This window comes from Callithrix jacchus, chromosome 10 (genome assembly GCF_049354715.1).
Source record: "Callithrix jacchus isolate 240 chromosome 10, calJac240_pri, whole genome shotgun sequence".
Classification (NCBI taxonomy): Eukaryota; Metazoa; Chordata; class Mammalia; order Primates; family Cebidae; genus Callithrix; species Callithrix jacchus.
In genome coordinates this window covers 38774051-38786802 of record NC_133511.1, presented here as the reverse complement: position 1 = coordinate 38786802, position 12752 = coordinate 38774051, and the positions used below count along the sequence as shown (strand labels likewise).

The window sequence follows — 12752 nt, the reverse complement described above, 5'->3', positions numbered from 1 at the left end:
ACATAAACTAGTAAACCTGGAAGAAATGAAGAAATTCTTGGACTCCTGTGTCCTCCCAAGCCTAAACCAGGAGGAAGCTGAAACTATGAATAGACCAACAACAATGTCAGAAGTTGAGGCAGCAATTAAGAGCCTACCACACAAAAACAGCCCAGGTCCAGATGGGTTCACAGCCAAATTCTACCAGACACACAAAGAGGAGCTGGTACCATTCCTTCTGAAACTATTCCAAATAATCCAAAAAGAGGGAATCCTTCCCAAATCATTTTATGAGACCAACATCATCCTGATTCCAAAACCCAGCAGAGACCCAAAAAGAAAAGAAAACTTCAGGCCAATATCCATGATGAACATAGATGCAAAAATCTTCAATAAAATATTGGCAAGCCGATTGCAACAGAAAATCAAAAAACTTATCCATCATTATCAAGTAGGATTCATCCCGGGGATGCAAGGCTGGTTCAACATACACAAGTCTATAAACGTATTTCACCACATAAACAGAACCAAAAACAAAAACCACATGATTATCTCAATTGACGCAGGGAAGGCATTCGACAAAATTCAACAGCCCTTTATGCTAAAAACCCTCAATAAACTCGGTATCGATGGAACGTATCTCAAAGTAATAAAAGCTATTTACGACAAACAAATAGCCAATATTATACTGAATGGGCAAAAACTGGAAGCATTCCCTTTGAGATCTGGCACTAGACAAGGGTGCCCTCTTTCACCACTCCTATTCAATATAGTACTGGAAGTTCTAGCCACAGCAATCAGGCAAGAAAAAGAAATAAAGGGTATTCAAATAGGAAAGGTAGAAGCCAAATTGTCTCTATTTGCAGATGACATGATAGTATAGTATACCTAGAAGACCCCATCGCCTCAGCCCAAAAACTCCTGAAACTGATAAGCAACTTCAGCAAAGTCTCAGGATATAAAATCAATGTGCAAAAATCACAACCATTCTTATACACCAATAACAGATTTATAGAAAGCCGAATCAAGAACGAACTGGCATTCACAATTGCTACAGAAAGAATAAAATACCTAGGAATACAACTAACAAGGAACATAAGGGACCTCTTCAAGGGAAACTACAAACCACTGCTCAACGAAATAAGAGAGGACACAAATAGATGGAGAAACATTCTATGTTCATGGTTAGGAAGAATTAATATCGTGAAAATGGCTATACTGCCCAAAGTAATTTACAGAATCAACGCTATCCCCATCAAGCTACCATTGACTTTCTTCACAGAACTGGAAAAAACCACCATGAACTTCATATGGAACCAAAAGAGAGCCCGCATAGCCAAGTCAATTCTAAGCAAAAAGAACACAGCAGGGGGCATCACACTACTGGATTTCAGACTATACTACAAGTCTACAGTAATGAAAACAGCATGGTACTGGTACCATAACAGAGACATAGACCAATGGAACAAAACAGAGCCATCGGAGGCAACACAACATATCTACAACCATACAATCTTTGATAAACCTGACAAAACCAAGCAATGGGGAAAGGATTCCTTGTTTAATAAATGGTGTTGGGAAAACTGGCTAGCCATGTGCAGAAAGCAGAAACTGGACCCATTCCTGACACCTTACACTAAAATTAACTCCAGATGGATTAAAGACTTAAACATAATACCTGGCACCATGAAAACCCTAGAAGAAAATCTAGGCAAAACCATCCAGGACATAGGAGTAGGCAAGGACTTCATGAACAAAACACCAAAAGCATTGGCAACAAAAGCCAAAATAGACAAATGGGACCTAATCAAACTCCACAGCTTCTGCACGGCAAAAGAAACAGTCATTAGAGTGAATCAGCAACCAACAGAATGGGAAAAAATTTTTGCAGTCTACCCATCTGACAAAGGGCTGATATCCAGAATTTACAAAGAACTCAAACAGATTTACAGGAAAAAAACAAACAAGCCCATTCAAAAGTGGGCAAAGGATATGAACAGACACTTTACGAAAGAAGACATATATGAGGCCAACAATCATATGAAAAAATGCTCATCATCACTGGTCATCAGAGAGATGCAAATCAAAACCACATTGAGATACCATCTCACGCCAGTTAGAATGGCGATCATTAAAAAATCTGGAGACAACAGATGCTGGAGAGGATGTGGAGAAAAAGGAACACTTTTACACTGTTGGTGGGAGTGTAAATTAGTTCAACCATTGTGGAAGACAGTGTGGCGATTCCTCAAGGCCTTAGAAATAGAAATTCCATTTGACCCAGCAATCCCTTTACTGGGTATATATCTAAAGGACTATAAATCGTCCTACTATAAGGACACATGCTCACGAATGTTCATTGCAGCACTGTTTACAATAGCAAAGACCTGGAACCAACCCAAATGCCCATTGATGATAGACTGGATTGGGAAAATGTGGCACATATACACCATGGAATATTATGCAGCAATCAAAAATGATGAGTTCATGTCGTTTGTAGGGACATGGATGAATCTGGAGAACATCATTCTCAGCAAACTGACATAAGAACAGAAAATGAAGTACCGCATATTCTCACTCATAGGTGGGTGATGAAAAATGAGAACACATGGACACAGGGAGGGGAGTACTAAACACTGGTGTCTATTGGGGGGAAAAGGGGAGGGCCCGCGGGGGGTGGGGGAGCTGGGGAGGGATAGTCTGGGGGAGAAATGCCAAATGTGGGTGAAGGGGAGAAAGGAAGCAAAACATACTGCCATGTGTGTACCTATGCAACTGTCTTGCATGTTCTCCACATGTACCCCAAAACCTAAAATGCAATAAAAAATTAAAAAAAAAAAAAGAATTTTAAGTATTCAGACTAAGATTTCACTACAATAAGTACTTATTTTCATATTTTTTGCATTGTTATTAGGATCAAGGGAAATAATATGTGAAAACAGCTTAAGTATAAAGCATAACATGTAAGTTGTTTTTGTAGACGCAAACTAAAATAAAGTGTATATTTGATACTTGGATAGACATTTTTCCAATGCTGTTGGCATGAAATTATGCAGGATTTAATATATGTGCATTTTTTGTTTCAGATTCAAAATGCTAATGATGTATTAATTGCACCACTTGAGAAATTTCGGAAAGAACAGATAGGTGCAGCAAAAGTAAGTGTTACATTTTATTATTCTTGAGATATTCTCCTGATAATTAAAGATGGCATAATTCCAGATGTTAACATTTTTGAAATTAGAAAGACCTCCTTTAAAAAAAATTTGTACATTATTTTAAACTTTTAGCATAGAGCCTATTTCAAAGACTGTACTTCTTTTAGACATAAAAGATATATTATTATTCTGCTGATTCGATAGAAAGCATGTTGTAAGTGAGTTCTTCCTATTCCAACAATTGTAGGAAATGAACTCTTTTGAAGACAGGGTGAAATTATGAGTTTTGTTCCTAAATAAAATTAAAATTAGGCATAGGGCACATTGAAAATTCAAGCAGTGATTATATGAGTGAGAACTTTTGATATTCTTTGTATTATTTATTAATAAAATATGTTTGTGAGAAAATGTAGAAATGTTTGTCACAAAGCCTTTGTGTTAAAGTTTAATTGGCTATGGGCCAATTAAAATTTTCTGATTCCGGTCATCTGAAATTTGCCTGCATCTTCATTCTTAGATCCATATTTTAACATTGTGCAACATTATGGGAGTATATAAAATTCAATCTTTCTAAAATAGAACTAATCGTCTTCCATCCTTCCATCTTTCTTATTCTGTTTGAGTTTTCCTTTTAGTCAGTATCACATTCCTTCCCCATTGGAACGCTGCTCTCCATTATAATGCAGAATAATTTCTACTTCTTTCCTCCTTACCTCTTGTCTAAAATATTTGAAATAGTCTACTAATTGGTTTCCACACCCACCTTCTAATACATTAACAAATTTTCACCGTCTTTGATTATGTCATTCTTCCATTGATGAAAACTTCAGTGGTTCTGCTTAGCAATTTTATTTTGATAATGAAAGCTTTCCACAACTTGGAATTTTCAACTTTCCTTTCAGTATACCCCACCAGCAGGAATAGTTATCTGTTCACCAGTCTCTGTATATATATACCTGACACTTATCATGTCTTTGCCCAAACTTTTCCCTCTTTCTGGGCTACTTCTTACCCTTCACTTTTTTAAGTCTTGTCAGACTTCATATCCCAGCACCAGAAACAAGCTTTCCTTATGTATGCCTTTCTCCTGCAGATGTTCCCCTTCCAGAACTGATAGTGTTTCCTTTTTGTAGGATTGAATAGCCTTTATACATGTTTCCCATAAGAAGTTAACACGGTTTGCCTTGGTTAGAATTTTATATGCATCTCTCCACCAATTGTGAGCAGTTTTTAAGTGAAGGACTAAAATCAGAACCATTTTGTGTTAATTAATTTGGCAAATACTTATCAGTCTCATGGTTGGCTCACATGTGACGTACATGGTGTTTGATAAGATGAACGAAAGTAGCTGTAAACACATAAGAGTTGATTCCTGCACTTATGTCCCTATTATCTTTCATTAAAAAAACAGAAATAGAAGTAATTACAAATGTATTGGATTAGTGATGCAAAAGTGCGAGTGCTTCACAAGGGCTTAGTTAATGCATCTGAACTTGTACAGGAAATCAGGAAATGTCTTCTGCAAGAAGTATTAAGGAGAAACCTCAATCGTGAGAAAGGAAAAAAAAAAAAAAGCTAGGAATGGAGACATCATGGTGGGGAGGGAACAAAACTTACAAATATTCCAGACAAGGGAATGGAATATGGGAATGAATAAAGGTTTTTTTGGTGGGGAAGGGAAGACCCTGGCGTTTTACTGGAAGAAAGTCCACTATGTTTGGAGCACAGTGGACCCTAGAGGCAGAGGCCACATGTGCAGCTTTATAAATGGCCCACAGTCTTTTACTTTTTAGCCTAAGGGCAGTGACAAGCAATAGAAATATAAGTGGGCGAGTGATATCTTCTTTGTATTTTAAATGTCATTCTAACTGCAAATCAGGCAGGGATGGGAGAAGGTGGGACTACCTGGGCAAATCAAGTTTTGGGGCTGTTGGTTAGTGGCTTTAGATAAGGAAGGTGACAATAACTGTGGGGACAAAGAGATATATGAAAGCTATTTTAGAGGTGAAACAATAGCAGTAGGAAGTGGGTCATACACTGGAAAGGTAGGAGGAGGTTTCAGGAATGGCTCTCTGGATTTCAGGTTGCACAACAGGGTGATTGTTGAACCAGTTACTGAGAGAGGCAACATTTATGTTTGAATGGCAATGACAGTTGTTGAGTTTTTAGTCATGATGAGTGAAATTTAGGATCCCCTGAGGCATCCATGTGATGTTGAGTTAGCAGGTGTATATTCAGATCTGAACTAGAAACATTTGGAAATTCTGTCTTCTAGGTGTTAATTAAAATCATGGGAATAGAGTAGATCCCTTTGAGAAAGAGTAGAGTGAGACATGAAGAGGACCCAGGACGTTTATAACGTAAGAACTCTCTCAACACCTGATGTTTGGGGAATGAAAGATAGGAAAGAGGCTGAGAAGGAGGGAACAAAAGAAGGAAAAAAATGACAAGAATATGGTGTCCTAGCACAAGGAGAGAGTCTTTTCAAAATTAATAACAGCTAATTTTTATTGTCAGGGACTTCCACCGAACATCTGTGACCTAATTAAATGGTCACGAGAAAACTGTGAGTTGGGTACTTGCTTAAAAATGAGGAAAATGATGAGGTGGCCTGCACCAAATCACAGAGCTGATCTGAAAGTAAGAGTCAACAAGGTCCCAAAATCAGGCCATTTTTTTAGTGTCTCGCTCTGTCCAGGGTGGAGTGCAGTGGTGCCATCTCGGCTCACTGCAACCTCCACCTCCTGGGTTTAAGTGATTCTTCTGCCTCAGCCTCCCAAGTAACTGGGATTACAGGTGCATGCCACGATGCCTGGCTAATTTTTGTATTTTTAGTAGAGACAGGGTTTCACCATATTGTCCAGGCTGGTCTTGACCTCCTGACCTCAGGTGATTCGCCTCCTGGGCCTCCCGAAGGGCTGGGATTTCAGGTGTGAGCCCCTGTGCCTGGCCATCAGTGGTATTTTTATAAATTGAATTAGAGCTTTGTAAAAAAATTCTTTACCTAGCACACATATTCCACGTTTTATAGTCCCCTGACACCCTCAAAAAAAGTAAGTTTCATCTGTTTGAGAATTATCTTTTTCTTATTTGGAGGTTCAGGTTATCTTACAGTTGCAGTGGCAGGAGTCTTAATAACATTTTAATTTGTTTTGTAAACATCTCAATTGCAGGAGAGCTCAACTGAGAACACTCAACAGTATACTATGCCTTTGCCTATTCACTGGAAAGTTAAACTTGTGATTAAATGAAGCCGGTCTTGAGAGCATTAATATTATTGCACTTAGTCTTTTGGTGGTGATGTTCTGTGTATTTTATCTGCCCGATGCATTTAGTACTAAATTGTTTCTAAGTTACCAAGTAATTCTAGCTTAGTAAAGTGAATAGTGAATTAAAAATAGGCATATTTTTCTGAAATGTATGTATAGACCAATTTTCTTTTGGCATTGTAGAATAAACATACATGAAAGTTATTTATTTTTTCTACTGCTTTATTCCCTGTTTACTTAGGTATTTTCTTATTTGATATATAAAGTTAATTCTACAAGTGACACTCCGTTACTTTTCAGTCTTTGCCTTGGAGATTTCCCATAACCATGTTCGGGCTGATTAGCCAGCTGGAAGGCAGGGCTGTTGATTAAGCATAGAATCTTCCACTGCAGTCAGCCACCTCTTCAGCTTGGTCCACACGGGCAAGGCAGAGTGGAAAATGCTGAGTCAAAGTGGCCTTTGCCTTATAACCAGATGATACTTTTTAACTGGAGTGGATAAAATCCATGGCCCACAAACATTTCCTTTGTAGCGTATTGTATGACACTCTGAGACACCTGATACTGTGCTGTGAAAGTGAGGCTCTTGGTAAGTTAAAGTTGTGGGAAAGAAGCATTGTGCATCTGTGAGAGGCATTAGAAAAGATTAATGATGGGGTTGTTGAACTGAAGGACAGAAGGAAATGGGTTTTGCTGTTTTAGATACTTGGAGATTAGAAGAATTATCTATAAACAGTTGTCGAGGATGTATTTATTTAAAGTGTCTTAGTACGATGGTATATACAGAATGAAACTGTTACATGCCAGACACATTACATGTGTCAGAGGCTTAGACTGAATGTTTGGTTTCTCCTGACACACTGCTGGTTTAAATTCTAGAGTACTAGTGAAAAGTAGGTATTCAGAACAGTTGATGTCAACTATATGAATTTCCACTCTAGGAATATATTCATAGTAGTAGTATTAGGTTGATGCAAAAGCAATGTCAAAAACTGCAATTACTTTTGCATCAACCAAATAATATAGAGTATGGTTAATCATAACTTTTTTGGATGCTTTTTAAATAAATCGACAGCTCTATTTCTGTTACTATGTTAGAAACCTCCTTGTTCTCAGAAAGAATAAAAAATAAAGCCTCTCTGCACTTTGCATGCCTCTTGCTGCATAGACCAGCTGACTCTGAAATCTAGATAGAGCTCTGTATCTGAGTTTCTTTTTTCTTTTTCTTTTTCTTTTTTTGAGATGGAGTCTCACTCTGTTACTGAGGCTGGAGTGCAGTGCTGCAATCTTGGCTCACTGCAACCTCCACTTCCCGTCTTCACATGATTCTCCTGCCTCAGCTTCCCGAGTAGCTGGTATTATAGGCTCCTGCCACCACACCTGGCTAATTTTTGTATTTTTAGTAGAGATGGGATTTCACCATGTTGGCCAGGCTGGTCTCGAACTCCTGACCTCAAATAATCTGCCTGCGTTGGTCTCCCAAAGTGCTGGGATTACAATCATGAGCCACTGCATCCGGCCTATGTCTGAGTTTCTAATCAAAGATAATTTACTGTGGAAAAACAAATGTTGTTTATAAACATACATACATACCAGAGTATTATGTATGTTTAGTGATGGAACTTGTGCCAAGGAGGCCAAGGGCTCGTCTTTCACATACAGATGTGAATTATACAGAAACAAACTTGGAGGAGACATGGTGGCCCAGTGAAGGTCACAACTCAGTTCCTCAGACAGTAGCCCTTTGACTCCATAGTGCCACTCTGTTGTGAAATACTTCATGTTCTTTATTTTTAACAAATAAATGGTTTAGTGTGAAATATCTTAGTTATCAAAATGTTTCGAATATGGCCAAACTTACCCCTTGAACCAAGCATAATTAATATGTGTTTCTCTTACTTTTGAAATTCCCCTTGATGCGTGGGGTCCCCAGTACACAGTAGGTGCTTAATTCTGACTTGTTTCATTAGAGATAAGAGACTTGGGAAATACTGCCCGTGAAAGTTAAAGGATACATTTTTATTTTTATGAGAAACGTTTTTTGAAACATTGGTTTTTATTTTTAATAAGACTTTAATGAAAATCATGTGAACATTCTTTTATGGTTTTTATATAGAAATCAGCAATATATTGCTAATTATTTTATAGTCGAGCTTGATTTCTTTATATCATTTTCATGTTGAAGACTGTAGTGGAAACAGATAATTCTGGTCCCCTTTTCTGTCTGGAGTAGAGTTTCGTTCTGTCTCTGAACATTGTTTATCATTTTCAAAAATGCCTTATACCTGCAGTTATTTTACCATGTAGTATCCAAAAAAAAACTATACATAATTGTCACAATTCCTGTTACAGTCTTAGATTCCTGTCATGTCAAAAGTGACTGCAGTCTAACTTGTCTCAAAATAAAAATGGTATAGAGAATCTAAAAAGTATTACAATGCCTCACTCAACCTGAGCAAAGTTGCAGGATATAAAATCAATAGAAACAGATAGCTTTCCTCTATCATACTAGTTACTAACTATCCAAAAGGAAAATTAAGAAAACAATCCCTTTATAATAGCCATAATAAAACTAGGTGCAAACTTAACCAAGGAGGTAAAAGATCTGTATATAAGAGGTTCCTTGGAGATTTTGTAAGTTCAGTTCCAGACCACTGACCTAAAGCAAATATCTCAGTGAGTCACACATATTTGTTATTTCTTAGAGCATTAAAAGTTATTTTCACACTATACTGTAGTCTCTTAAGTGTGCAATCATAGTGTTATGTCTGAAAATCAACATACACAGCTTATATTAAAAATACTCTGTTACTAAAATATGCCAGCAATTATCTGAGCCTTTAGTGAATGGTATTCATTTTTCTGGTGGAGGGTCTTGCCTAATGTTGATAGCCTCTGACTGTTAGGGGTGGTGGTTGCTGAAGGTTGGGATTCGGGTGGCAGTTTCTTAAAAAAAGACTACAGTGAAGTTTGCCTCATAGGTTCACTCTTTGTTTCATGAAAGTATTTCCTTGAGCGTGTGATACTGCTTTTCGACAGCATTTTACCCATAGTAAAACATCTTTTAAAATTGTAGTCAGTGGGCCGGGCATGGTGGCTCACGCCTGTAATCCCAGAACTTTGGGAGGCCGAGGTGGGTGGATCACAAGGTCAAGAGATTGAGACCATCCTGGTCAACATGGTGAAACCCCGTCTCTACTAAAAATACAAAAAATTAGCTGGGCATGGTGGCGCGTGCCTGTAATCCCAGTTACTCAGGAGGCTGAGGCAGGAGAATTGCCTGAATCCAGGAGGCGGAGGTAGCGGTGAGCCAAGATTGCGCCATTGCACTCCAGCCTGGGTAAAAGAATGAAACTCAGTCTCAAAAAAAAAAAAAAATTGTAGTCAGTTCTCTCAAACACTACCTCTGCCTTATCAAGTAAGTATATGGAGTATTCCAAATCCTTTGTTGTCATTTCAACAATGTTCACAAGAATAGATTCCATCTCAAGAAACTGGTTTCTTTGCTCATCCGTAAGAAGCAACTCCTCATCCTTTTAAGTTTCATTACGAGATTGCAGCGATTCACTCTTGATTTCAGGCTCAATTTCTAATTTTAGCTCTCTTGCTGTTTGCACATTTGCAGGAAATTCCTCCACTGAAGTCTTCAGACCCCTCCAAGTCAACCATGAGGGTTAGAATCAAATTCTTCCATGAATTATTAATGTTGTCAATGGTTCTAGAATGGTAACTCCTTTCCAGAAGCTTTTCAATTTCCTTGCCTAGATCTATCAGAGAAATCACTATCTATAGCAGTGATAGCCTTATTGTATTAGTCTCCTCTTGAACTATAAAAAACTACCTGAGACTGGGTAATTTATGAAGAGAAGAGGTTTAATTGCCTCACAGTTCCCCAGGCTGTACAAGAAGCATGGTTGTGGAGGCCTCAGGAAACTTACAATCACAGCAGAAGGGTGAAGGGGAAGCAGGGGAAGCAAGCACCTTCTTCCCATTGCAGAGCAGGAGGAAGAGAGAGAACAAAAGGGGAAATGCTACACACTTCCCAACAACCAGATCCTATGAGAGCTCACTCATGAGAATAGCAAGGGGGAAATCTGCTCCCATGATCCAGTCATCTCTCAGCAGGCCCCTCCTCCAACACATGGAATTGCAGTTTGCCATGAGATTTGAGTGGAGACACAGATCTAAACCATATCAGTAATGAAATTCATTCCTTTAATCATAAGACTTGAAAGTCAAAATTACTTCTTAATCCATGGGCTGTAGAACAGGTTTTATGTTAGCAGGCATGAAAGAACATTAATCTACTTGCACATATCAGGGTGATCAGGCAAATGGGCAATGAGTAGTACTATATTTAAAGGAATAATTTTTCCTTTCAAGGGTACACTTAAAATATTCTGTAGACTACACTGTAAAAAGATGTACAGTCCTTCAGGCTTTGTTGTAAACCTTCTAGCGCACAGGCAGAGTGGATTTAGCATACATCTTAAGGGCCCTAGGATTTCTGGAATGGTAAATGAGTATTGGCTTCAACTTAAAGTCACCATCTGCATTAGCCCCTTACAAGACAGTCAGCCTGTCCTTTGATGCTTTGAAGCCAAACATTGACTTTTCTTCTGTAGCTATGAAAGTCCCAGATGGCATCTTCTTCCGAGAAATGTTTTGTCTGCATTGAAAATCTGTTGTTTGGTGTAGCTACCTTCATTAACATTTTAGTTAGATCTTCTGGATAGCTTGCTGCAGACTCTACATCAGCATTTGCTGCTTCACATGAGATGTTTATGTTAGGATATGGCTGCTTTTCTTTCCCTTGAACCAACCTCTGCTAGCTTCAAAGTTTTCTTCTGCAGTTTCCTTACCTCTCTGAACCTTCATGGAAGTAAAACGAGTTAGGGCTGTGCTTTGGATGAGGCTTTGGCTTAAGGAAATGATGTGGTTGATCTTCTAGCTAGATCCCTAAATCTTGCTTCCTATTTGCAATAAGAATTTTGATTTCTTACCATTTGTATGTTCACTGGAGTAGCACTTTGGATTTCCCTTAAGAACTTTTGTATTGGTAGCTTGGCTGACTGGCACAAGAGGATTAGCTCTCAGTCTCTGTCAGCTTTCAACATACCTTCCTCACTAAGCTTAATCATTTCTAGCTTTTGATTTGAAATGCAAGACATATGACTTTTTCTTTCAGCTGAACACTTGAAAGCCATTGTACAGTTACTAATTGGCCTAATTGTGTGTCAGGGAAGAGGGAAGCTGGAAGAGAAAGAGACAGAGAAGGCCAGTTGGCAAAGCAGGCAGAACACATGCAGTATTTATCAATTAAATTCACTGTTTTATATAGGTATGAGACCATGGAGCCCCAAAACAATCACAATATAGTATCATAGATTACTGATCACAGATCACCATGACAAATATAATAATAATGAGAAAGTCTGAAATATTATAAGAGTTATAAAGTTGTGACACAGAGACATAAAGTGAGCATCATTTAAAAGTATGGTACTAATAACCTTTCCAGACATGTGGTTGCCTCAAACCTTCAACTTATAAAAAATACAATATCTAATGTACAGTACAACAGAGTAATAAATGAGATATGCCTGTGCTTGTAGCTCCCTTTATTCTGACTTCTGTCAGTGGTACTTATTATGTGTATAAGGTTGCAGAATTATTCACTTTATCTTTTTTAACAATAATAATACTTGACCCTTTAGTTTAGTTAATCAAATGTTGCCTTAAGCACTTTACTTGTAAACTTATTTAACCCTCAAAACTAGCCTAAATAAGATAACTGTTAAACTCATTTTATAGATAACAAAACTGACGTACAAAGAAGTTAAGCAAATGGGTCAAGGTAATCTAACTAGTAAGGAGTAGGGTCAGATTTTAAACAGAAATGAGATAAAGCATATAGTTCTTTTATAGCACATTTGGTGCACAGAAGATATTTCTCTTCTTAATCAGGGAAGATGGGCTGAGCTCATTTGGATAGTGAGATAGTGTCTTAAAATATTAGCAGCAAGTTCTACATTGTTATCTTAACTTGAAATTGAACCCTGGCACTTACTAGAAGTGTAAACTTGGACATTCTCATTGCCTTTTCTAAGCTTTAATTTCCCCATATGAAAAATGGAGAAAGTAATTAAACTACCTACATAGGATTGAAATAGTTTAGACATTTCATATAACTTGTTTAGCCTAGTTTCTTCCACATAGTAAGTACTAAGATGTTAATTGATTTTTTTATATAACTATTCATGATGATTGCTATTACATACTTTCTGTCAGTGTAACCAAAGTATCATTATGAAAATGATAAAGTCACCGTGTATGTAGGTTAGTT

At 37.8% G+C, this 12752-nt stretch overlaps 1 protein-coding gene across 7 annotated transcripts in view; it reads left to right on the top strand.

Moving 5' to 3' along the window:
- Positions 1 to 12752, top strand: part of ARHGAP42 (Rho GTPase activating protein 42) — a 316830-nt gene that overhangs the window by 172860 nt on the left and 131218 nt on the right. For 6 of the 7 annotated variants that reach the window (XM_035265195.3, XM_002754646.6, XM_017977674.4 and 3 more), the window contains one exon: positions 3066 to 3137. The exons of the other annotated variant lie outside the window; for it this stretch is intronic. In XM_035265195.3, the coding sequence (XP_035121086.1) occupies positions 3066 to 3137 (72 nt within the window). The remainder of the gene's footprint in view (positions 1 to 3065; positions 3138 to 12752) is intronic. 7 annotated transcript variants of the gene reach the window in all.